Source organism: Oncorhynchus mykiss, chromosome Y (genome assembly GCF_013265735.2).
Source record: "Oncorhynchus mykiss isolate Arlee chromosome Y, USDA_OmykA_1.1, whole genome shotgun sequence".
NCBI classification, from domain to species: Eukaryota; Metazoa; Chordata; class Actinopteri; order Salmoniformes; family Salmonidae; genus Oncorhynchus; species Oncorhynchus mykiss.
The window spans coordinates 45,781,100-45,807,616 of NC_048593.1; the positions used below are offsets into that span (position 1 = coordinate 45,781,100).

The following is a 26,517-nucleotide window of genomic DNA, read 5'->3' on the forward strand; positions in this document are numbered from 1 at the left end:
ACTGGTACTTAGTGAGGTCAGGCCTAATCGACTGACCTCACTAATGCTCTTATGTTTGAATGGAAGTAAGTCCACGCAGGAATGTTCCAACATCTAGTGGAAAGCCTTCCCAGGAGAGTGGAGGCTGTTATAGCAGCAATGTTCCAACATCTAGTTGAAAGCCTTCCCAGAAGAGTGGAGGCTGTTATAGCAGCAATGTTCCTACATCTAGTGGAAAGCCTTCCCAGAAGAGTGGAGGCTGTTATGGCAGCAAAGGAGGGACCAACTCCATATTAATGCCCATGATTTTGTAATGAGATGTTCGAAGAGCAGTTGTCCACATACTTTTGGTCATGTAGGGTACCTTTCTCCACTTCTCTCCTCCATGCCTCTCAAATCTCTTTCTCCCTCTCTTTCTGTCTCCCCTTCTCTCTCCTTCTCCCTCGCTCTCCTTCTTTATCTCGCTCTCCTTCTCTCTCCATCTCTCTCCTTCTCCATCTCCCTCTCCACCTCTCTCTACCTCTGCTCTCTCCTCCTCTCTCCTTCTTTCAATCTCTCTCCTTCTCTCTCCTTTTCTCCACCTCTCTCCTTCTCTCCATCTCTCTCCTTTTCTCAGTCTCTATCCTTCTCTCATCTCTTCTTCTCTCTCCTTTTCTCAGTCTCTATCCTTCTCTCCATCTCTTCATGTCTCTCCATCTCTCTGCTCCATCACTGTTTGTTTTAATGAATTAGTAAAAATGTCGAAAAACATAATTCCATTGTGTATAGGCCAGTGAAACGAAAGCTTAATTTAATACATTTTTTGAATTCAGGCTGTAACAACAAAATGTTGAAAAAGTCAAGGGATGTTTAGCCAGCATCCACCCTTCATCCCACTGCTGGCTTGCTTCTGAAGCTAAGCAGGGTCGGTCCTTAGGTGGAAGACCAGACGCTGCTGGAAGTGGTGTTGGAGGGTCAGTAGGAAGAACTCTTTCCTACAGTCAAAAAAGAATCACCAATACCCAAAGGCAGTGGACATTTCTATGTGTAGGATGGGACGTTAAACAGGTGTCCTGGTTATCTGTGGCCACTAAAGACCCCATGACACTTATCGTAAGAGTAGGGGTGTTTACCCCGGTGTCCTGGCTAAAATCCCAGTCTGGCCCTCATACCATCATGGCAAGTGAATCATGCCAAGCTTCAAATTGTCTCATTCATCCCCCGTGACTATTCCCCTGGTCGTTGCAGTAAATGAGAATGTGTTCTCAGTCAGTTTACCTGGTAAAATATATAAATCAAATTGTCTCATTCATCCCCCGTGACTATTCCCCAGGTCGTTGCAGTAAATGAGAATGTGTTCTCAGTCAGTTTACCTGGTAAAATATATAAATCAAATTGTCTCATTCATCCCCCGTGACTATTCCCCAGGTCGTTGCAGTAAATGAGAATGTGTTCTCAGTCAGTTTACCTGGTAAAATATATAAATCAAATTGTCTCATTCATCCCCCGTGACTATTCCCCAGGTCGTTGCAGTAAATGAGAATGTGTTCTCAGTCAGTTTACCTGGTAAAATATATAAATCAAATTGTCTCATTCATCCCCCGTGACTATTCCCCAGGTCGTTGCAGTAAATGAGAATGTGTTCTCAGTCAGTTTACCTGGTAAAATATATAAATCAAATTGTCTCATTCATCCCCCTGTGACTATTCCCCAGGTCGTTGCAGTAAATGAGAATGTGTTCTCAGTCAGTTTACCTGGTAAAATATATAAATCAAATTGTCTCATTCATCCCCCTGTGACTATTCCCCAGGTCGTTGCAGTAAATGAGAATGTGTTCTCAGTCAGTTTACCTGGTAAAATATATAAATCAAATTGTCTCATTCATCCCCCGTGACTATTCCCCAGGTCGTTGCAGTAAATGAGAATGTGTTCTCAGTCAGTTTACCTGGTAAAATATATAAATCAAATTGTCTCATTCATCCCCCGTGACTATTCCCCAGGTCGTTGCAGTAAATGAGAATGTGTTCTCAGTCAGTTTACCTGGTAAAATATATAAATCAAATTGTCACATGTGCCGAAAACAACAAATGTAGACTTTACAGTGAAATGCCCTATCACATGACATTACATGGCTATATTCAGGAAGTGCCAGGTAGTAACATGGCTATATACAGGGAGTACCAGGTAATAACATGGTTATATACAGGGAGTACCAGGTAATAACATGGCTATATACAGGGAGTACCAGGTAATAACATGGTTATATACAGGGAGTACCAGGTAATAACATGACTATATACAGGATGTACCAGGTAATAACATGGCTATATACAGGGAGTACCAGGTAATAACATGGTTATATACAGGAAGTACTAGGTAATATCATGGTTATATACAGGGAGTACCAGTACCAAGTCAATGTCCAGGGGTACTAGGAAGTTGAGGTTGCCTACCCTTACCACCTGGGGGCGGCCTGTCAGGATGTCCAAGATCCAGTTGCAGAGGGAGGTGTTCAATCCCAGATTCTTTAGCTTAGTGATGTGCTTGGAGGGCACAATATTGCCAGTTGGTCAGCGCATGCTCGGAGGACACGTCCTGGTAATCCGTCTGGCCCTGTTGCCTTGTGAACATTGACCTGTTTATAGGTCGTACACTTACCGGCGCATGCTCGGATTCCTGGTAATCTTTCTGGCTCTGCGGCCTTGTGAATGTTAACCTGTTTAACCTCTAAACATCGAAGATAGTCATACCATGGATCATTCAACTATTAGATTTAGAATTTTAGGACCCCTCAAAATATATATATATTTAAATGATTTGATAACATATAGAATTTGACCTTTACTTTTTGTAGAAACACATTGAATAACATCCAGAAATGGCAAAACAAACAGGAGACATAAGAAAGCACAGGAATATACAGTACAAGCAAACGTGAAGCCGATCAGAGGAATCCGCTGGGAGAGAGAAACATGTAGGTGTATACAACAACTGTGCGTTTAACATGTAGAATATGTCATTTATTTAGGTCGAGGAAAATTATTAACTTTATCACTGGAGAAACTTGAATCAGAGATGCTAGTCCACCAAGAGACTCAACTAGCAATTCCAATCCTTCTATACTTCACTGTTGAAGATTCGGGCAGAAAATGGAAAACGGCTACAGGAAGCAATCTTATTTTGAGCTAAAGTTGAGCGTCCTTTCCATTCCACAAGGTACAGAACGGCAGGCAGGATCAGGGTAGGCAAAAAGGAAGTAGAAAACAAAGAGAGACGGTAACTCACGGAAAACACGCTGGGACGACTTGACGAGATTTCACTTTTAATAAATTATGTGGAACTCAACATCCGCTGTGCCTTGGTCCGTCTCTACAAACGAACGTGACAGAATATCCCATTGAACCAGGACCAAGCAGCATGCCCAACGAGGGAAGGAACGTGACAGAATATCCCATCGAACCAGGACCAAGCAGCGTGCCCAAAGAGGGAAGGAACGTGACAGAATATCCCATCGAACCAGGACCAAGCAGCGTGCCCAAAGAGGGAAGGAGCGTGACAGAATATCCCATCGAACCAGGACCAAGCAGTGTGCCCAAAGAGGGAAGGAGCGTGACAGAATATCCCATCGAACCAGGACCAAGCAGCGTGCCCAAAGAGGGAAGGCGCACTTGAGGGAGAGTGAGAGGAGCAGGCACAGGACGTACTAGGCGTGACAGAATATCCCATCGAACCAGGACCAAGCAGCGTGCCCAAAGAGGGACATGGGAGGAAGATTTTTGGACATGGGAGGAAGTGATGAGGAGATGCGAAACCCTTCCTTGGCGACAGACGGAAGGAGATTATGGAGGACAGTGACGACGACAGGGTTTGCGGCTACAGAAAGCCCATGGACAACCACAAGTTTTTTGGGGGGAGGCACATGGAGCTGGCGGCTGATCAAAGGGAAGAGCCAGAGACTGTCAGGGAGGCAATGGCGAAGTTGGGAGAGAGAGAGACGAGAGAGATGTTGTGCAAGTGTGTTCTGCTCAACATCTGACCAGAGGATCCAGTTAGCAGTCTGGTGCAACCTGTGCCAGTTCCATGCTTCTGGCCTCAAGTACGCCTCTCCAGTCCGGTACGTCATGTGTCTCCCCCTTTCTTACTCTCCCTGAAGTGTGTGTCCCCAGTCTGGTACATCCTGTGCCTGCTCCTCTCACTCTCCCTCAAGTGCACCTTCCCAGTCAGGTATGTCCTGTGCCTGCTCCTCTCACTCTCCCTCAAATGCGCCTTCCCAGTCAGGTACCTCCTGTGCCTGCTCCTCTCACGCTCCCTGAAGTGCGCCTTCCCAGTCAGGTACGTCCTGTGCCTGCTCCCTGCACTCGCCTTGAAGTGCGTGGTAGCAGTCTGGCGCCACCTGTGCCGGCTCCACGCACTAGGCCTCCAGTAAGCATCCCCTGTCCAGAGCTTTAGGCGACGGTCCCCAGTCCAGAGTTTCCGGCGGCGGTTTACAGTCCAGAGCTTCCGGAGACGTTTCACAGTCCGGAACCTCCTGAGACGGTCCACGGTCCATAACCTCCTGAGATGGTCCACGGTCCGGAACCTCCAGCTCCATGGCGGGAGCCTTCCACTGCATCGATGCCCAGTCTAAGCACGGCGTCCAGTCCAGCTCCATGGCGGGAGCCTTCCCCTGCGTCGATGCCCAGTCTAAGCGTCCAGTCCAGCTCCATGGCGGGAGCCTTCCACTGCGTCAATGCCCAGTCTAAGCGTCCAGTCCAGCTCCAAGGCAGGAGTTTTCTTCTCCAGTCCAGGCACAGTGTTCAGCCCGGGTCCATGGCTGGATCCGCGAGCTGAGTGGGGGCTACGACCTGCACCAGAGCCGCCACCGATACTAATCACCCCCCCCCCCCCTACCCTCCCCAGTTGTTTCAGGTTTTGCGGCTGGAGTCCGCACCTTTGGGGGGGATACTGTTTTATTGTTTTGTTGTGCTAAGTTTCACTTTTAACAAATTAGGAACTCAACATCCGCTGCGCCGTACCTATAAACGAATGTGACACCCCTCTCAAGAAGCTAAATGTAAGCGTTCAAGCATCACATAATTATTGGTAAACATACATTTTAAAACAGTACATATTTATGGCACCTTACATCTCATCCATGGTAAACAACCTTTATTTTGGTTGCTAGGTTTTTTAGACCTTTCTTATCTTAACACAGTCAATCTGGAACAGAAAATGAAACATAAAAAATTACAAATAAATCACACACAAGCTTCATTACAGCAAATAGGACAGTCATCACACTGGCACTATGCCCAAAGATAGGGGTCAGCATGACAGACACCCCTCTCTGGGTACCTTGTACACTCAGTGTGAGCTCCACATCTGGGTCTTTATGCTCAGGATTGAGGTCATCAGAGATGTAGGTATGAATAGGTAAGGGAAATCATTAAATTCCCAAATCAGTCAAAACCCAATTAATTACCCAACCAAAATTTAGAATCACGTTACTCAGTGATTCACATTGGTTTTGTGACTCAAAATCAAAACCGCTCAATTTAACACACATCATCAACATTGGCAGAATGTACATTTATATCAACATACAATATATTCATCTCATAATTCTAGGATTAAGTTCCTCATCAGGAACTCCCTCAAATTATAATTAGAGACATTACATATTACCTTTAAATCTCACCCAATGTTTCTAGGCTCTCTAGTGAAGGTGATCAGGCCTCAGCAGAATGTCAAAAAAGTCAGGGTCATTCAACTCTTTCCCTTCATCTCAGATGACATTTTAAAGACATTTCAAACTGAAACATTTTATGTACCAGGTTTACATTGAGTTGTTTCAGTCCTTATCAGTTTCTTATACATGTTCAATCAAAAGAACAAATTGAATATAAAATCTTCAGAAAATTCAAAATGTACAACCTTTAAGGTGCATCCTCTCTAACACATGAAAACCTTTAAGGTACATCCTCTCTAACACATGAAAACCTTTAAGGTGCATCCTCTCTAACACATGAAAACCTTTAAGGTACATCCTCTCTAACACATGAAAACCTTTAAGGTACATCCTCTCTAACACATGAAAACCTTTAAGGTACATCCTCTCTAACACATGAAAACCTTTAAGGTGCATCCTCTCTAACACATGAAAACCTTTAAGGTGCATCCTCTCTAACACATGAAAACCTTTAAGGTACATCCTCTCTAACACATGAAAACCTTTAAGGTACATCCTCTCTAACACATGAAAACCTTTAAGGTGCATCCTCTCTAACACATGAAAACCTTTAAGGTGCATCCTCTCTAACACATGAAAACCTTTAAGGTGCATCCTCTCTAACACATGAAAACCTTTAAGGTACATCCTCTCTAACACATGAAAACCTTTAAGGTGCATCCTCTCTAACACATGAAAACCTTTAAGGTACATCCTCTCTAACACATGAAAACCTTTAAGGTACATCCTCTCTAACACATGAAAACCTTTAAGGTGCATCCTCTCTAACACATGAAAACCTTTAAGGTACATCCTCTCTAACACATGAAAACCTTTAAGGTACATCCTCTCTAACACATGAAAACCTTTAAGGTGCATCCTCTCTAACACATGAAAACCTTTAAGGTGCATCCTCTCTAACACATGAAAACCTTTAAGGTGCATCCTCTCTAACACATGAAAACCTTTAAGGTACATCCTCTCTAACACATGAAAACCTTTAAGGTACATCCTCTCTAACACATGAAAACCTTTAAGGTACATCCTCTCTAACACATGAAAACCTTTAAGGTGCATCCTCTCTAACACATGAAAACCTTTAAGGTACATCCTCTCTAACACATGAAAACCTTTAAGGTACATCCTCTCTAACACATGAAAACCTTTAAGGTACATCCTCTCTAACACATGAAAACCTTTAAGGTACATCCTCTCTAACACATGAAAACCTTTAAGGTACATCCTCTCTAACACATGAAAACCTTTAAGGTGCATCCTCTCTAACACATGAAAACCTTTAAGGTACATCCTCTCTAACACATGAAAACCTTTAAGGTACATCCTCTCTAACACATGAAAACCTTTAAGGTACATCCTCTCTAACACATGAAAACCTTTAAGGTACATCCTCTCTAACACATGAAAACCTTTAAGGTGCATCCTCTCTAACACATGAAAACCTTTAAGGTGCATCCTCTCTAACACATGAAAACCTTTAAGGTGCATCCTCTCTAACACATGAAAACCTTTAAGGTACATCCTCTCTAACACATAAAAACCTTTAAGGTACATCCTCTCTAACGCATGAAAACCTTTAAGGTGCATCCTCTCTAACACATGAAAACCTTTAAGGTGCATCCTCTCTAACACATGAAAACCTTTAAGGTGCATCCTCTCTAACACATGAAAACCTTTAAGGTACATCCTCTCTAACACATGAAAACCTTTAAGGTACATCCTCTCTAACACATGAAAACCTTTAAGGTACATCCTCTCTAACACATGAAAACCTTTAAGGTACATCCTCTCTAACACATGAAAACCTTTAAGGTGCATCCTCTCTAACACATGAAAACCTTTAAGGTGCATCCTCTCTAACACATGAAAACCTTTAAGGTACATCCTCTCTAACACATGAAAACCTTTAAGGTACATCCTCTCTAACACATGAAAACCTTTAAGGTACATCCTCTCTAACACATGAAAACCTTTAAGGTGCATCCTCTCTAACACATGAAAACCTTTAAGGTACATCCTCTCTAACACATGAAAACCTTTAAGGTACATCCTCTCTAACACATGAAAACCTTTAAGGTGCATCCTCTCTAACACATGAAAACCTTTAAGGTACATCCTCTCTAACACATGAAAACCTTTAAGGTACATCCTCTCTAACACATGAAAACCTTTAAGGTACATCCTCTCTAACACATGAAAACCTTTAAGGTACATCCTCTCTAACACATGAAAACCTTTAAGGTACATCCTCTCTAACACATGAAAACCTTTAAGGTACATCCTCTCTAACACATGAAAACCTTTAAGGTACATCCTCTCTAACACATGAAAACCTTTAAGGTACATCCTCTCTAACACATGAAAACCTTTAAGGTACATCCTCTCTAACACATGAAAACCTTTAAGGTACATCCTCTCTAACACATGAAAACCTTTAAGGTACATCCTCTCTAACACATGAAAACCTTTAAGGTACATCCTCTCTAACACATGAAAACCTTTAAGGTACATCCTCTCTAACACATGAAAACCCCTCTAAAACCAAATAAAACAGACCCCACACAATAAATCAAATACGGTATTAACACGACTAAACAAACATTCATAACGTAGGATGAAAACAGACAAAAGGTTTATTTAATTTGGGAGATCATAATGGGGAGGCATGTAGCCTAGTGGTTAGAGTGGAGGGGCGGCAGGTAGTCTAGTGGTTAGAGTGTAGAGGAGGTAGGTAGCCTAGTGGTTAGAGTGGAGGGGAGGCAGGTAGCCTAGTGGTTAGAGTGGAGGGGAGGCAGGTAGCCTAGTGGTTAGAGTGGAGGGGAGGCAGGTAGCCTAGTGGTTAGAGTGGAGGGGAGGCAGGTAGCCTAGTGGTTAGAGTGGAGGGGCGGCAGGTAGTCTAGTGGTTAGAGTGGAGGGGCGGCAGGGTAGCCTAGTGGTTAGAGTGGAGGGGTGGCAGGTAGCCTAGTGGTTAGAGTGGAGGGGCGGCAGGTAGTCTAGTGGTTAGAGTGTAGAGGAGGTAGGTAGCCTAGTGGTTAGAGTGGAGGGGTGGCAGGTAGCCTAGTGGTTAGAGTGGAGCGGCGGCAGGGTAGCCTAGTGGTTAGAGTGGAGGGGCGGCAGGGTAGCCTAGTGGTTAGAGTGTAGAGGCGGCAGGGTAGCCTAGTGGTTAGAGTGGAGGGGCGGCAGGTAGCCTAGTGGTTAGAGTGGAGGGGCGGCAGGTAGCCCTAGTGGTTAGAGTGGAGCGGCGGCAGGTAGCCTAGTGGTTAGAGCGTTGGGCCAGTAACCGAAATGTTGCTGGACTGAATCCCTGGGTTGACAAGGTAAAAATCTGTCGTTCTGCCCCTGAACAAGGCAGTTAACCCACTGTTCCCCAGTGGGCTGTCAGTGTAAATAATAATTAGTTCTTAACTGGCTTGTTAAATACTTTTTAACATTTGGATTGATCTAGTGGAAAGCCTTCCCAGAAGAGTGGAGGCTGTTATAGCAGCAATGTTCCAACATCTAGTGGAAAGCCTTCCCAGAAGAGTGGAGGCTGTTATAGCAGCAATATTCCAACATCTAGTGGAAAGACTTCCCAGAAGAGTGGAGGCTGTTATAGCAGCAATGTTCCAACATCTAGTGGAAAGCCTTCCCAGAAGAGTGGAGGCTGTTATAGCAGCAATGTTCCAACATCTAGTTGAAAGCCTTCCCAGAAGAGTGGAGGCTGTTATAGCAGCAATGTTCCAACATCTAGTGAAAAGCCTTCCCAGAAGAGTGGAGGCTGTTATAGCAGCAATGTTCCTACATCTAGTGGAAAGCCTTCCCAGAAGAGTGGAGGCTGTTATAGCAGCAATGTTCCAACATCTAGTGGAAAGCCTTCCCAGAAGAGTGGAGGCTGTTATAGCAGCAATGTTCCTACATCTAGTGGAAAGCCTTCCCAGAAGAGTGGAGGCTGTTATGGCAGCAAAGGAGGGACCAACTCCATATTAATGCCCATGATTTTGTAATGAGATGTTCGAAGAGCAGTTGTCCACATAATTTTGGTCATGTAGGGTACCTTTCTCCACTTCTCCCCTCCATGCCTCTAAAATCTCTTTCTCCCTCTCTTTCTGTCTCCCCTTCTCTCTCCTTCTCCCTCACTCTCCTTCTTTATCTCGCTCTCCTTCTCTCTCCATCTCTCTCCTTCTCCATCTCTCTCTCCACCTCTCTCCTTCTTTCAATCTCTCTCCTTCTCTCTCCTTTTCTCCACCTCTCTCCATCTCTCTCCTTTTCTCAGTCTCTATTCTTCTCTCATCTCTTCTTCTCTCTCCTTTTCTCAGTCTCTATCCTTTTCTCTCATCTCTTCTTCTCTCTCCTTTTCTCAGTCTCTATCCTTCTCTCCATCTCTCTGCTCCATCACTGTTTGTTTTAATGAATTAGTAAAAATGTCGAAAAACATAATTATATTGTGTATAGGCCAGTGAAACGAAAGCTTAATTTAATCAATTTTTTGAATTCAGGCTGTAACAACAAAATGTTGAAAAAGTCAAGGGATGTTTAGCCAGCATCCACCCTTCATCCCACTGCTGGCTTGCTTCTGAAGCTAAGCAGGGTCGGTCCTTAGGTGGAAGACCAGACGCTGCTGGAAGTGGTGTTGGAGGGTCAGTAGGAATAACTATTTCCTACAGTCAAAAAATAATCACCAATGCCCAAAGGCAGTGGACATTTCTATGTGTAGGATGGGACGTTAAACAGGTGTCCTGATTATCTGTGGCCACTAAAGACCCCATGACACTTATCGTAAGAGTAGGGGTGTTTACCCCGGTGTCCTGGCTAAAATCCCAGTCTGGCCCTCATACCATCATGGCAAGTGAATCATGCCAAGCTTCAAATTGTCTCATTCATCCCCCGTGACTATTCCCCAGGTCGTTGCAGTAAATGAAAATGTGTTCTCAGTCAGTTTACCTGGTAAAATATATAAATCAAATTGTCTCATTCATCCCCCGTGACTATTCCCCAGGTCGTTGCAGTAAATGAGAATGTGTTCTCAGTCAGTTTACCTGGTAAAATATATAAATCAAATTGTCTCATTCATCCCCCTGTGACTATTCCCCAGGTCGTTGCAGTAAATGAGAATGTGTTCTCAGTCAGTTTACCTGGTAAAATATATAAATCAAATTGTCTCATTCATCCCCCGTGACTATTCCCCAGGTCGTTGCAGTAAATGAGAATGTGTTCTCAGTCAGTTTACCTGGTAAAATATATAAATCAAATTGTCTCATTCATCCCCCTGTGACTATTCCCCAGGTCGTTGCAGTAAATGAGAATGTGTTCTCAGTCAGTTTACCTGGTAAAATATATAAATCAAATTGTCTCATTCATCCCCCTGTGACTATTCCCCAGGTCGTTGCAGTAAATGAGAATGTGTTCTCAGTCAGTTTACCTGGTAAAATATATAAATCAAATTGTCTCATTCATCCCCATGTGACTATTCCCCAGGTCGTTGCAGTAAATGAGAATGTGTTCTCAGTCAGTTTACCTGGTAAAATATATAAATCAAATTGTCTCATTCATCCCCCTGTGACTATTCCCCAGGTCGTTGCAGTAAATGAGAATGTGTTCTCAGTCAGTTTACCTGGTAAAATATATAAATCAAATTGTCTCATTCATCCCCCGTGACTATTCCCCAGGTCGTTGCAGTAAATGAGAATGTGTTCTCAGTCAGTTTACCTGGTAAAATATATAAATCAAATTGTCTCATTCATCCCCCTGTGACTATTCCCCAGGTCGTTGCAGTAAATGAGAATGTGTTCTCAGTCAGTTTACCTGGTAAAATATATAAATCAAATTGTCTCATTCATCCCCCTGTGACTATTCCCCAGGTCGTTGCAGTAAATGAGAATGTGTTCTCAGTCAGTTTACCTGGTAAAATATATAAATCAAATTGTCTCATTCATCCCCCTGTGACTATTCCCCAGGTCGTTGCAGTAAATGAGAATGTGTTCTCAGTCAGTTTACCTGGTAAAATATATAAATCAAATTTTTACATGTGCCGAAAACAACAAATGTTTACAGTGAAATGCCCTATCACATGACATTACATGGTTATATACAGGAAGTACCAGGTAATAACATGGCTATATACAGGAAGTGCCAGGTAATAACATGGCTATATACAGGAAGTGCCAGGTAATAACATGGCTATATACAGGAAGTACCAGGTAATAACATGGCTATATACAGGAAGTACCAGGTAGTAACATGGCTATATACAGGGAGTATCAGGTAATAACATGGCTATATACAGGAAGTACCAGGTAATAACATGGCTATATACAGGAAGTACCAGGTAATAACATGGCTATATACAGGAAGTACCAGGTAATAACATGGCTATATACAGGAAGTACCAGGTAATTACATGGTTATATACAGGAAGTACCAGGTAATTACATGGTTATATACAGGAAGTACCAGGTAATAACATGGCTATATACAGGAAGTGCCAGGTAATTACATGGTTATATACAGGAAGTACCAGGTAATAACATGGCTATATACAGGAAGTACCAGGTAATAACATGGTTATATACAGGGAGTACCAGGTAATAACATGGCTATATACAGGGAGTACCAGGTAATAACATGGTTATATACAGGAAGTACTAGGTAATATCATGGTTACATACAGGGAGTACCAGGTAATATCATGGTTATATACAGGGAGTACCAGTACCAAGTCAATGTCCACGGGTACTAGAAAGTTGAGGTTGCCTACCCTTACCACCTGGGGGCGGCCTGTCAGGATGTCCAGGATCCAGTTGCAGAGGGAGGTGTTCAGTCCCAGATTATTTAGCTTAGTGATGTGCTTGGAGGACACAATATTGCCAGTTGGTCAGCGCATGCTCGGAGTACACGTCCTGGTAATCCGGCTGGCCCTGTTGCCTTGTGAACATTGACCTGTTTATAGGTCGTACACTTACCGGCGCATGCTCGGATTCCTGGTAATCTTTCTTTAACCTCTAAACATCGAAGATAGTCATACCATGGATCATTCAGCTATTAGATTTAGAATGTTAGGACCCCTCAAAAAATATATATATTTAAATGATTTGATAACATATAGAATTTGACCTTTACTTTTTGTAGAAACACATTGAATAACATCCAGAAATGGCAAAACAAACAGGAGACATAAGAAAGCACAGGAATATACATTACAAGCAAACGTGAAGCCGATCAGAGGAATCCGCTGGGAGAGAGAAACATGTAGGTGTATACAACAACTGTGCGTTTAACATGTAGATTATGTCATTTATTTAGGTCGAGGAAAAAAAAACTTTATCACTGGAGAAACTTGAATCAGAGATGCTAGTCCACCAAGAGACTCAACTAGCAATTCCAATCCTTCTATACTTCACTGTTGAAGATTCGGGCAGAAAATGGAAAACGGCTACAGGAAGCAATCTTATTTTGAGCTAAAGTTGAGCGTCCTTTCCATTCCACAAGGTACAGAACGGCAGGCAGGATCAGGGTAGGCAAAAAGGAAGTAGAAAACAAAGAGAGACGGTAACTCACGGAAAACACGCTGGGACGACTTGACGAGATTTCACTTTTAATAAATTATGTGGAACTCAACATCCGCTGTGCCTTGGTCCGTCTCTACAAACGAACGTGACAGAATATCCCATCGAACCAGGACCAAGCAGCATGCCCAACGAGGGAAGGAACGTGACAGAATATCCCATCGAACCAGGACCAAGCAGCGTGCCCAAAGAGGGAAGGAACGTGACAGAATATCCCATCGAACCAGGACCAAGCAGCGTGCCCAAAGAGGGAAGGAGCGTGACAGAATATCCCATCGAACCAGGACCAAGCAGTGTGCCCAAAGAGGGAAGGAGCGTGACAGAATATCCCATCGAACCAGGACCAAGCAGCGTGCCCAAAGAGGGAAGGCGCACTTGAGGGAGAGTGAGAGGAGCAGGCACAGGACGTACTAGGCGTGACAGAATATCCCATCGAACCAGGACCAAGCAGCGTGCCCAAAGAGGGACATGGGAGGAAGATTTTTGGACATGGGAGGAAGTGATGAGGAGATGCGAAACCCTTCCTTGGCGACAGACGGAAGGAGATTATGGAGGACAGTGACGACGACAGGGTTTGCGGCTACAGAAAGCCCATGGACAACCACAAGTTTTTTGGGGGGAGGCACATGGAGCTGGCGGCTGATCAAAGGGAAGAGCCAGAGACTGTCAGGGAGGCAATGGCGAAGTTGGGAGAGAGAGAGACGAGAGAGATGTTGTGCAAGTGTGTTCTGCTCAACATCTGACCAGAGGATCCAGTTAGCAGTCTGGTGCAACCTGTGCCAGTTCCATGCTTCTGGCCTCAAGTACGCCTCTCCAGTCCGGTACGTCATGTGTCTCCCCCTTTCTTACTCTCCCTGAAGTGTGTGTCCCCAGTCTGGTACATCCTGTGCCTGCTCCTCTCACTCTCCCTCAAGTGCACCTTCCCAGTCAGGTATGTCCTGTGCCTGCTCCTCTCACTCTCCCTCAAATGCGCCTTCCCAGTCAGGTACCTCCTGTGCCTGCTCCTCTCACGCTCCCTGAAGTGCGCCTTCCCAGTCAGGTACGTCCTGTGCCTGCTCCCTGCACTCGCCTTGAAGTGCGTGGTAGCAGTCTGGCGCCACCTGTGCCGGCTCCACGCACTAGGCCTCCAGTAAGCATCCCCTGTCCAGAGCTTTAGGCGACGGTCCCCAGTCCAGAGTTTCCGGCGGCGGTTTACAGTCCAGAGCTTCCGGAGACGTTTCACAGTCCGGAACCTCCTGAGACGGTCCACGGTCCATAACCTCCTGAGATGGTCCACGGTCCGGAACCTCCAGCTCCATGGCGGGAGCCTTCCACTGCATCGATGCCCAGTCTAAGCACGGCGTCCAGTCCAGCTCCATGGCGGGAGCCTTCCCCTGCGTCGATGCCCAGTCTAAGCGTCCAGTCCAGCTCCATGGCGGGAGCCTTCCACTGCGTCAATGCCCAGTCTAAGCGTCCAGTCCAGCTCCAAGGCAGGAGTTTTCTTCTCCAGTCCAGGCACAGTGTTCAGCCCGGGTCCATGGCTGGATCCGCGAGCTGAGTGGGGGCTACGACCTGCACCAGAGCCGCCACCGATACTAATCACCCCCCCCCCCCTACCCTCCCCAGTTGTTTCAGGTTTTGCGGCTGGAGTCCGCACCTTTGGGGGGGATACTGTTTTATTGTTTTGTTGTGCTAAGTTTCACTTTTAACAAATTAGGAACTCAACATCCGCTGCGCCGTCTCTATAAACGAATGTGACACCCCTCCCAAGAAGCTAAATGTAAGCGTTCAAGCATCACATAATTATTGGTAAACATACATTTTAAAACAGTACATATTTATGGCACCTTACATCTCATCCATGGTAAACAACCTTTATTTTGGTTGCTAGGTTTTTTAGACCTTTCTTATCTTAACACAGTCAATCTGGAACAGAAAATGAAACATAAAAAATTACAAATAAATCACACACAAGCTTCATTACAGCAAATAGGACAGTCATCACACTGGTACTATGCCCAAAGATAGGGGTCAGCATGACAGACACCCCTCTCTGGGTACCTTGTACACTCAGTGTGAGCTCCACATCTGGGTCTTTATGCTCAGGATTGAGGTCATCAGAGATGTAGGTATGAATAGGTAAGGGAAATCATTAAATTCCCAAATCAGTCAAAACCCAATTAATTACCCAACCAAAATTTAGAATCACGTTACTCAGTGATTCACATTGGTTTTGTGACTCAAAATCAAAAACCGCTCAATTTAACACACATCATCAACATTGGCAGAATGTACATTTATATCAACATACAATATATTCATCTCATAATTCTAGGATTAAGTTCCTCATCAGGAACTCCCTCAAATTATAATTAGAGACATTACATATTACCTTTAACTTCTTGAATCTACTTGAGACGCACATGTCCCAAGTAGGCACCTGGAAATGCAAATGCGCTACGCTAAATGCTAAATGTACTCGTTAAAACTCAAACCTTGATCAAAATTCACAAGCAGGGTATTAAATTAAAGCTACACTCGTTGTGAACCTAGCCAGCAAGTCAGATTTTTAAAATGCTTTTCGGCGAAAGCATCAGAAGCTATTATCTGATAGCATGCACCCCCCAAAATGCCAGCTCGACACGTAAACAACAGATTTTGCGATAGACGGCGCTACCCAAAACGCAGAAATAAAATATAAAACATTCATTACCTTAGACGAGCTTCTTTCTTGGCACTCCTATATGCCCCATAAACATCACTATTGGGTCTTTTTTTCGTTTAAATCGGTCCATATATACCCAAAATAGCTTTGTATTGAAGTAGTGTCATTCAGAAAAATTCATCGTTTTTAAACGCTGCGTAATTTTTTAAAATTAAAAAAGTCGACGATAAACTTTCACAAAACACTTCGAAATCCTTTTGTAATCCAACTTTAGGTATTAGTAAACGTTTATAATCTATCAAAACGATTACAGGGCGATGTCTCTTCAATAGGTCCTCACTTCAAAAACAATGCAATCTGATCTCTCCTTGAACTGCATCCGGGTGAAGACTGGAAAACTTGGGGTCAGACAGATGGATTTTCCAACAATTAATTCGATTGAAAATTAGTACAATGGCGCCATCGTGCGGAATTTGTATGAAGTGCAGGCAAATTTCCATTAAATTCTGTTCTCCTTTAACAACTGGTGGAAGTGACTTATGGAAATTATTTTTTGCTTTCAGAGAGCAGTTTTTCTTGCGTTTTTCAATGAAACACACGCTCTGTTATAGTCACAGCCGTGATTTAACCAGTTTTATAAACTTCAGAGTGTTTTCTATCCACACATACTAATCATATGCATATACTATATTCCTGGCATGAGTAGCAGGACGCTGAAAAGTTGCGCGATTTTTAACAGAATTTTCAAAAAAGGTGGGGGTAGATTTAACAGGTTTTAAATCTCACCCAATGTTTCTAGGCTCTCTAGTGAAGGTGATCAGGCCTCAGCAGAATGTCAAAAAAGTCAGGGTCATTCAACTCTTTCCCTTCATCTCAGATGACATTTTAAAGACATTTCAAACTGAAACATTTTATGTACCAGGTTTACATTGAGTTGTTTCAGTCCTTATCAGTTTCTTATACATGTTCAATCAAAAGAACAAATTTAATATAAAATCTTCAGAAAATTCAAAATGTACAACCTTTAAGGTGCATCCTCTCTAACACATGAAAACCTTTAAGGTGCATCCTCTCTAACACATGAAAACCTTTAAGGTACATCCTCTCTAACACATGAAAACCTTTAAGGTACATCCTCTCTAACACATGAAAACCTTTAAGGTACATCCTCTCTAACACATGAAAACCTTTAAGGTACATCCTCTCTAACACATGAAAACCTTTAAGGTACATCCTCTCTAACACATGAAAACCTTTAAGGTGCATCCTCTCTAACACATGAAAACCTTTAAGGTACATCCTCTCTAACACATGAAAACCTTTAAGGTACATCCTCTCTAACACATGAAAACCTTTAAGGTACATCCTCTCTAACACATGAAAACCTTTAAGGTACATCCTCTCTAACACATGAAAACCTTTAAGGTACATCCTCTCTAACACATGAAAACCTTTAAGGTACATCCTCTCTAACACATGAAAACCTTTAAGGTACATCCTCTCTAACACATGAAAACCTTTAAGGTACATCCTCTCTAACACATGAAAACCTTTAAGGTGCATCCTCTCTAACACATGAAAACCTTTAAGGTGCATCCTCTCTAACACATGAAAACCTTTAAGGTGCATCCTCTCTAACACATGAAAACCTTTAAGGTACATCCTCTCTAACACATGAAAACCTTTAAGGTGCATCCTCTCTAACACATGAAAACCTTTAAGGTACATCCTCTCTAACACATGAAAACCTTTAAGGTGCATCCTCTCTAACACATGAAAACCTTTAAGGTGCATCCTCTCTAACACATGAAAACCTTTAAGGTACATCCTCTCTAACACATGAAAACCTTTAAGGTACATCCTCTCTAACACATGAAAACCTTTAAGGTACATCCTCTCTAACACATGAAAACCTTTAAGGTGCATCCTCTCTAACACATGAAAACCTTTAAGGTACATCCTCTCTAACACATGAAAACCTTTAAGGTACATCCTCTCTAACACATGAAAACCTTTAAGGTACATCCTCTCTAACACATGAAAACCTTTAAGGTACATCCTCTCTAACACATGAAAACCTTTAAGGTACATCCTCTCTAACACATGAAAACCTTTAAGGTGCATCCTCTCTAACACATGAAAACCTTTAAGGTGCATCCTCTCTAACACATGAAAACCTTTAAGGTGCATCCTCTCTAACACATGAAAACCTTTAAGGTACATCCTCTCTAACACATGAAAACCTTTAAGGTGCATCCTCTCTAACACATGAAAACCTTTAAGGTACATCCTCTCTAACACATGAAAACCTTTAAGGTGCATCCTCTCTAACACATGAAAACCTTTAAGGTGCATCCTCTCTAACACATGAAAACCTTTAAGGTACATCCTCTCTAACACATGAAAACCTTTAAGGTACATCCTCTCTAACACATGAAAACCTTTAAGGTACATCCTCTCTAACACATGAAAACCTTTAAGGTGCATCCTCTCTAACACATGAAAACCTTTAAGGTACATCCTCTCTAACACATGAAAACCTTTAAGGTACATCCTCTCTAACACATGAAAACCTTTAAGGTACATCCTCTCTAACACATGAAAACCTTTAAGGTACATCCTCTCTAACACATGAAAACCTTTAAGGTACATCCTCTCTAACACATGAAAACCTTTAAGGTACATCCTCTCTAACACATGAAAACCTTTAAGGTGCATCCTCTCTAACACATGAAAACCTTTAAGGTACATCCTCTCTAACACATGAAAACCTTTAAGGTACATCCTCTCTAACACATGAAAACCTTTAAGGTACATCCTCTCTAACACATGAAAACCTTTAAGGTACATCCTCTCTAACACATGAAAACCTTTAAGGTACATCCTCTCTAACACATGAAAACCTTTAAGGTACATCCTCTCTAACACATGAAAACCTTTAAGGTACATCCTCTCTAACACATGAAAACCTAAAATAAAATAGACCCCACACAATAAATCAAATACGGTATTAACACGACTGAACAAACATTCATAACGTAGGATGAAAACAGACAAAAGGTTTATTTAATTTGGGAGATCATAATGGGGAGGCAGGTAGCCTAGTGGTTAGAGTGGAGGGGCGGCAGGTAGCCTAGGGGTTAGAGTGGAGGGGCGGGGCGGTAAGTAGCCTAGTGGTTAGAGTGGAGGGGCGGCAGGTAGCCTAGGGGTTAGAGTGGAGGGGCGGGGCGGTAAGTAGCCTAGTGGTTAGAGCGTTGGGCCAGTAACCGAAATGTTGCTGGACTGAATCCCCGGGTTGACAAGGTAAAAATCTGTCGTTCTGCCCCTGAACAAGGCAGTTAACCCACTGTTCCCCAGTGGGCTGTCAGTGTAAATAATAATTAGTTCTTAACTGGCTTGTTAAATACTTTTTAACATTTGGATTAATGGACTTCCATCAGCCCTGGAAAGAATCCTACTGAAGACATATCAGATAATACAGTGTTCCATTAAGTGGAATAAACACTTAAACAAACAATCCCAGAGTGTCACGCCCTGACCTTAGAGATCCTTATTATTCTCTATGTTTTGTTAGGTCAGGGTGTGAGTGTTGTGGTTCCCAAACAGAGGCAGCTGTCTATCGTTGTCTCTGATTGGGGATCATAAGTTGCCATTTTCCGTTTGGGTTTTGTAGGATCTTGTTTTCTGTTTAGTGTCTGTACCTGACAGAACTGTGCGCTTTCGTTTTCGCGTTGTTGTTTTGTTTAAGTGGTTTTTGAATAAAAGGAATCATGAACACTTACCACGCTGCGCTTTGGTCCACTCCTTTCGACGAGAGCCATTACACAGAGCCCCTTTCTGGTTATCTTATCATTTTAACCTGCTGCATCAATTTAGTCAAAATATAAAACTTATTGTTTAACAAATCTGTTAGAACCTTCAAAAAGTTGGTGCTGGTTTATCAGCTTAATATTTGGTACTAAAGCCTTTACTTGGATCTACCTTCATTTTAAAGGTAGAACATTTTGAACTGCCTCCTACTCTGTCCCAGATGCTAATATATGCATAATATTATTAGTATTGGATAGAAAACACTCTGAAGTTTCTAAAACTGTTTGAATGATGTCTGTGAGTATAACAGAACTCATATGGCAGGTAAAAACCTGAGAAAAATCCAACCAGGAAGTGGGACATCTGAGGTTTGTAGTTTTTCAAAGCTTGGCCTACCGAGTACACATTGAGATATGGATGAGGTTGCACTTCCTTGGGCTTCCACTAGATGTCAACCGTCTTTTGAAACTTGAATGATGATTCTACTGTAAAGGAGGGGCTCATGAGACCTGTTTGAGTCAGTGATCTGGCATAGTGCCTTGGTCTCATGATGCGTGCTCCCGACAGAGTTACCTCTCGTTCCTTTCTGAAGACAAAGGAATTCTCCGGTTGGAACATTATTGATGTTTTATGTTAATTTTACGATTGATTCCATACATCGTTTGACATGTTTCTACAGGATTGTATAACAGAACTTTTCGAGTTTTTGTCTGGATGAAATGCCTCATGAAGATGGATTACTGGGCTGAACACGCTAACAACAAGTGGCTATTTAGACATAAATGATGGAACGTTATGGAACAAATCAGTCATTTATTGTCGAACTGGGATTCCTGGGAGTGCCTTCTGATGAAGCTCATCAAAGGTAAGTGAAATTTATGGTCTTGTTTATCAATTTGTTGATTCCAAAATGGCGGCTGTTCCAAAATGAGCGCCGTTCTCAGATTATGCGTTTTCCGTAAAGTTTTTTAAAACCTGACACAGCGGTTGCATTAAGGAGAAGTCTAACTTTAATTCTGTGAAAAACACTTCTATCTTTTATCAATGTTTATTATGAGTATTTCTACTTAAATCACCAGATGTTTTGGAAAATATTACTGCACGTAAGGCGCCAATGTAAACTGAGATTTTTGGATATAAATATGCACATTATCGAACAAAACATACATGTATTGTGTAACATGGTGTCCTATGAGTGTCATCGGATGAAGATCATCAAAGGTTAGTGATTAATTTGATCTATATTTCTGTTTTGTGACTTCTATCTTTGGCTGGAAAAATGTCTGTGTGTTTTTTTCGACTTGGCGGTGATCTAACATAATCATGTGTTGTGCTTTAGCTGTAAAGCCTTTTTTGAAATCGGACACGATGGGTAGATTAACAAGATGTTTATCTTTCATTTGCTGAATTGGACTTGTTAATGGGTGAAAGTTACACATTTCAAAAAAATATTTTTGAATTTCGTGCGCTGCCTTTTCAGCGGAATGTTATCGAGGTGTTCCGCTAGCGGTACCCCTGCGCTAGAAAGGTTAATCAGTCCAAACTTCACTAGTCCCGTTTCCAGAACCTCACACCCTGGGCTTTTAGTTAGTCTCATCCGTTTCACTGGTCATAGGTATTCCTTTTAGTTAGTCTCACCTGTGTCACTAGTCATAGGTATCCCTTTTAGTTAGTCTCACCCATCTCACTAGTCGTCGTGAGAGAACCCCACATGATTCTCTATGATGGCACCCCGCAGGTCCATATAGATTCACAGCAGCCCCCCGTTAGGACCCCGTGATATCTTTATCGATTGTTGTCAAGAAACATCAGTCTCAACCTGAATTCTATCTGTTCTAAATGACGTATCCATTCCTCTGACCCTCCCAGCCAGACGGGGATCCGATCTGCTCCCCGGCTGCATCTAATGCAACTCCCGTGCACGGTTAACCTGGATTTCTCCGGGAACAATCAGGAACAATCAGCAAAATGAAGATTATCATCCCATCCTCGTCGCCAAAAATGTTGTGGAAATGTTAACCAAGTGAGAGACTTTCTTTTTCCCCCCGAAACAATCAAATGTTCCTGTCTTTGACTCGACCTCCCTGCCTTTCCTGTCTCTCCCCAGCTGAACTATCTGTTCAATTAAAACACACAACACAGGCCTGACTTCACCATCATCATCAACAACAACATGTATGTGTCACATCTATTTAATCATCGATAGTTACTCAACAGACTATTAAATAGTTGGTAAGTCGTTACAACAAAGAGACATTAATCAACACGAATAACAGCAAGAGCTAACTAATAGCTAACCAATAACTAATTAGCTAAGTTAAGTTTATACATAAATACACTGAGTAATGCTGTTTTCAAGTCAACTACTATATTGCCTCATGTTAATGAATCTGTCTGTATTGTAAAGTGTTACCTAACAATTCCTAAGTATTATTCAGTTGCAGAAAAATAGCAAATATACTGTATATTTACAATCAAACTCATATTGACAGACAGAAGACAAACATACAGTACATGTAGAATGTCTGTAGTAAAATATATAACATACAACTGCAAATGAACAGAGAATCCACACTTCATATTGTTGAGACTGTGAAGATACAGGCTGTGACTGCAGCTATTCAATAGCCTGTGTCTGTCTGTCTGTCTCTCTCTCTGTGTGTCTGTCTCTCTCTCCGTCTCTGTGTGTCTGTCTGTCTCTCGTCTGTGTGTCTGTCTCTCTCCGTCTGTGTGTCTGTCTCTCTCCGTCTCTGTGTGTCTGTCTCTCTCTCCGTCTCTGTGTGTCTGTCTGTCTCTCTCTCTGTCTGTCTGTCTCTCTCTTCATCTCTGTTTGTCTGTTTATCTCTTCGTCTCTGTGTCTGCCTATATCTTCGTCTCTGTAGCTGTCTGTCTCTCTCTCTCTGTCTCTGTGTGTCTGTCTGTCTGTCTGTCTGTCTGTCTGTCTGTCTGTCTGTCTGTCTCTGCGTCTCTGTGTGTCTTTCTGTCTCTCTTCGTCTCAGTCTCTGTCTGTCTGTCTCTCTCTTTGTCTGTCTGTCTCTCTTCATCTCTGTCTGTCTGTCTCTCTCTTCGTCTCTGTGTGTCTGTCTGTCTCTCTTCATCTCAGTCTCTGTCTGTCTATTTCTTCGTCTCTGTGTGTCTGTCTCTTTCTCTTCATCTCTGTGTGTATGTCTATCTCTTCGTCTCTGTGTGTCTGCTTATCTCTTTGTCTCTGTGTGTCTGTCTGTCTCTCTTCGTCTCAGTCTCTGTCTGTCTCTCTCTTACTCTCTCTCTCCGTCTCTGTGTGTTTGTCTGTCTCTCGCTGTCTGTCTGTCTCTCTCTCTCTCTGTGTGTCTCTCTCGCTCTCTGTCTCTGTCTGTCTGTCTGTCTCTCTCTCCGTCCCTGTGTGTCTGTCTCTCTTGCTCTCCGTCTCTCTGTCTCTGTCTGTCTCTCTCTCCACCTGTCTGTCTCTCTGTCTCTCTCTCTCTCTCCGTGTGTCTGTCTCTCTCCATCTGTGTGTCTGTCTGTCTCTCTCCGTCTGTGTGTCTGTCTCTCTCCGTCTGTGTGTCTGTCTCTCTCCTTCTGTGTGTCTCTCTCTCTCCGCCTGTGTGTCTGTCTCTCTCCGTCTGTGTGTCTGTCTCTCTCCGTCTGTGTGTCTGTCTCTCTCCCTGTCTGTCTGTGTCTCTCTCTCTCCGTCTGTGTGTCTGTCTCTTTCTGTGTGTCTGTCTCTCTCTCTCTCTCTCTCTCTCCGTGTGTCTGTCTCTCTCCGTCTGTGTGTCTGTGTATGTAATGTAATCATACTGTACATGAGTTAAAATGGTCCGCTACAGACTCAAAGCATTAATAGTTACATCAACAGAACTGCATGTTGGGAAAACAGAACTGCATGTTGTGAAAACAGAACTGCATGTTGTGAAAACAGAACTACATGTTGTGTTGCACTATTGAGGTAATGTATGGAACGTTTCTATTATCTTACAGTGACTGCATTTAAATAGATTTGATATTATTTAATAAGTTGTTCAATCTAGAGACTCTATTGCAGGAGCTTGTCTTGTGCTGGTCCTGCCTCGCAAAAGAGCCAGCCAGTGGATGGTTCTGGAAGATGTTTTGATCAGTACAGCCCGTCCCAACCAGTGGATGGTTCTGGAGGATTCTCTGATGAGTACAGCCCGTCCCAGCCAGTGGATGGTTCCGGAGGAGGGGGTGTTTCAGAGGGTCTCTGTGTGCGTGTAGCCCTCCGAGCTCTGAGCGACACCAGATTCAACAGTCTCTCCAGCTCATCTCCTGACTCAGACCGCTCTAGCCTTGAACCGTGACCGCCAACTCCCGACCCCTGGGTCACCTCCAGGGGCGCCCAGGCGTTCTGTCCGTCCCAGGCCCTGAGCGGGGGTAGCAGCTGGGCTGGGTGGAGGTTGAGCCCTGGAGGAGGAGAAGGGTAACCCTGGTAAGCAGGCCGTGTTGGGGGAAGAGTATCATAGTGGTTCTGGTCAGGTTCTGGAACTGGGTCTGGGGCAGGGATTGTATCTGGGTTGGGTTCACGGTATTCTTCATACACTGGTGAGGAGGTCTCCTCTCGATCAATAGGTTGGTGCTCTTTCTCTCCCTCGCTGGAGTGGACTCTTTTTTCGACCGTGAATACTCTGTCTATCCCGTACCCTGTCCCTGTGTGCCTCTCGTACCTCCTCTCGTACTTTCTGTCTGCTGTGTGTGGTCTGGCCACCCCTGTGCCCCCTCCGTCTCTACACTCACTCCTGTTTCCTCTTCTGTCCCCTGAGGGTTCTCTCTGATCTCTTCTATCAGCTGAACCATAGCCTCTGTGAACTCTCCCTCCATATCTTATATCTCTCTCTCCCTCTCTCTCTCCTTCCATCCCTCTCCCCATCCTTCTCTCTCTCTCTATCTCTCTCCCTCTCTCTCCCTCCATCCCTCTCGCTCTCTCTATCCCTCTCGCTCTCTCTCCCTCCATCCCTCTCTCTCCCTCCATCCCTCGCCCTCTCGCTCTCTCCATCCCTCTCCCTCTCGCCCTCTCCATCCCTCTCCCTCTCTCTCTTTCCATCCCTCTCCCTCTCTCTCTTTCCATCCCTCTTCTTCTCTCCATTCCTCTCCCTCTCGCTCTTTCCGTCCCTCTCCCTCTCTCCATGTCTCTTTCTCTCTCTCTCTCATACCCCCTCCTCTCAGCTGAGAGTGACCTGAGGCTTCTTCTTTCCCCTGAGTTTCCTCTCTCTCTTTCCCTCCTGTACCCCCCCAGCCCGTAGTCCAGCTGTAATGAGTACACGCTTCCTGCTCTGCTGAACGACGGAAGGTCATCTGTAATGTCACAGTGTGACCCCCCATCGATGCCAGGTAGGCGGAGCCGGGACGGGGACAGCCAATCAGACGACTCCCACTGGTAGGCTGGAGAGGAAGAGTAGGGAGATTGTTATTAGGTTATTGTACGTGTTGTGTGTTATTGTACATTATAACATATCAGGGTACATGTTGGCTGTATTGGGGGTCAGGGTACATGTTGGCTGTATTGGGGGTCAGGGTACATGTTGGCTGTATTGTGGTTCAGGGTACATGTTGGCTGTATTGGGGGTCAGGGTACATGTTGGCTGTAGTGGGGGTGAGGGTACATGTTGGCTGTATTGGGGGCCAGGGTACATGTTGGCTGTATGGGGGTCAGGGTACATGTTGGCTGTATTGGGGGTCAGGGTACATGTTGGCTGTATTGGGGGTCAAGGCATATGTTGGCTGTATTGGGGGTCAGAGTACATGTTGGCTGTATTGGGGGTCAGGGTACATGTTGACTGTATTGGGGTCAGGGTACATGCTGGCTGTATTGGGGGTCAGGGTACATGTTGGCTGTATTGGGGGTCAGGGTACATGTTGTCTGTATTGGGGATCAGAGTACATGTTGGCTGTATTGGGGGTCAGGGTACATGTTGGCTGTATGTGGGTCAGGGTACATGTTGGCTGTATTGGGGGTCAGGGTACATGTTGGCTGTATTAGGGGTCAGGGTACATGTTGGCTGTATTGGGGGTCAGGGTACATGTTGGCTGTATTGGGGGTCAGGGTACATGTTGGCTGTATTGGGGGTCAGGGTACATGTTGGCTGTATTGGGGGTCAGGGTACATGTTGGCTGTATTGGGGGTCAGGGTACATGTTGGCTGTATTGGGGGTCAGGGTACATGCTGGCTGTATTGGGGGTCAGGGTACATGCTGGCTGTATTGGGGGTCAGGGTACATGTTGGCTGTATTGGGGGTCAGGGTACATGTTGGCTGTAATGGGGATCAGGGTACATGTTGGCTGTATTGGGGGTCAGGGTACATGTTGGCTGTATTGGAGGTCAGGGTACATGTTGGCTGTATTGGGGGTCAGGGTACATGTTGGCTGTATTGGGGGTCAGGGTACATGTTGGCTGTATTGGGGGTCAGGGTACATGCTGGCTGTATTGGGGGTCAGGGTACATGCTGGCTGTATTGGGGGTCAGGGTATATGTTGGCTGTATTGGGGGTCAGGGTACATGTTGGCTGTATTGGGGATCAGGGTACATGTTGGCTGTATTGGGGGTCAGGGTACATGTTGGCTGTATTGGGGGTCAGGGTACATGTTGGCTGTATTGGGGGTCAAGGTACATGTTGGTGGAGTGCAGGTACTGTAACATTGCAGCTACAAATCAAATTGAAAAAACCCCATTGTCTTTATTTATGTTTTTAAATGCTCTTACAATCCACTTAGTACTCTGACGAACTCCACACAAATGTCATCCTGAAATGAACATCGACTGTCTCGACATGAATGTAAATAATTCCAGAGAGCCTTCAGAACAAGCCTGACATTTCATCTTTGAAGAGGTGGATAATGTTTTAACTTCC

At 43.9% G+C, this 26,517-nt stretch overlaps 1 protein-coding gene across 1 annotated transcript in view; it reads right to left on the minus strand.

Annotated features, from left to right (window-relative positions):
• Window positions 1-23,768: 23,768 nt before the first annotated feature.
• The window catches only part of LOC110510923 (protocadherin Fat 3), a 313,201-nt gene continuing 310,452 nt past the window's right edge, over window positions 23,769-26,517 (minus strand). Inside the window, exons 70-71 of the mRNA XM_036967730.1 lie at window positions 24,746-25,051; window positions 23,769-24,181 (exon numbers count right to left, since the gene is read on the minus strand). Coding sequence (XP_036823625.1) covers window positions 23,769-24,181; window positions 24,746-25,051 — 719 coding nt within the window. The remainder of the gene's footprint in view (window positions 24,182-24,745; window positions 25,052-26,517) is intronic.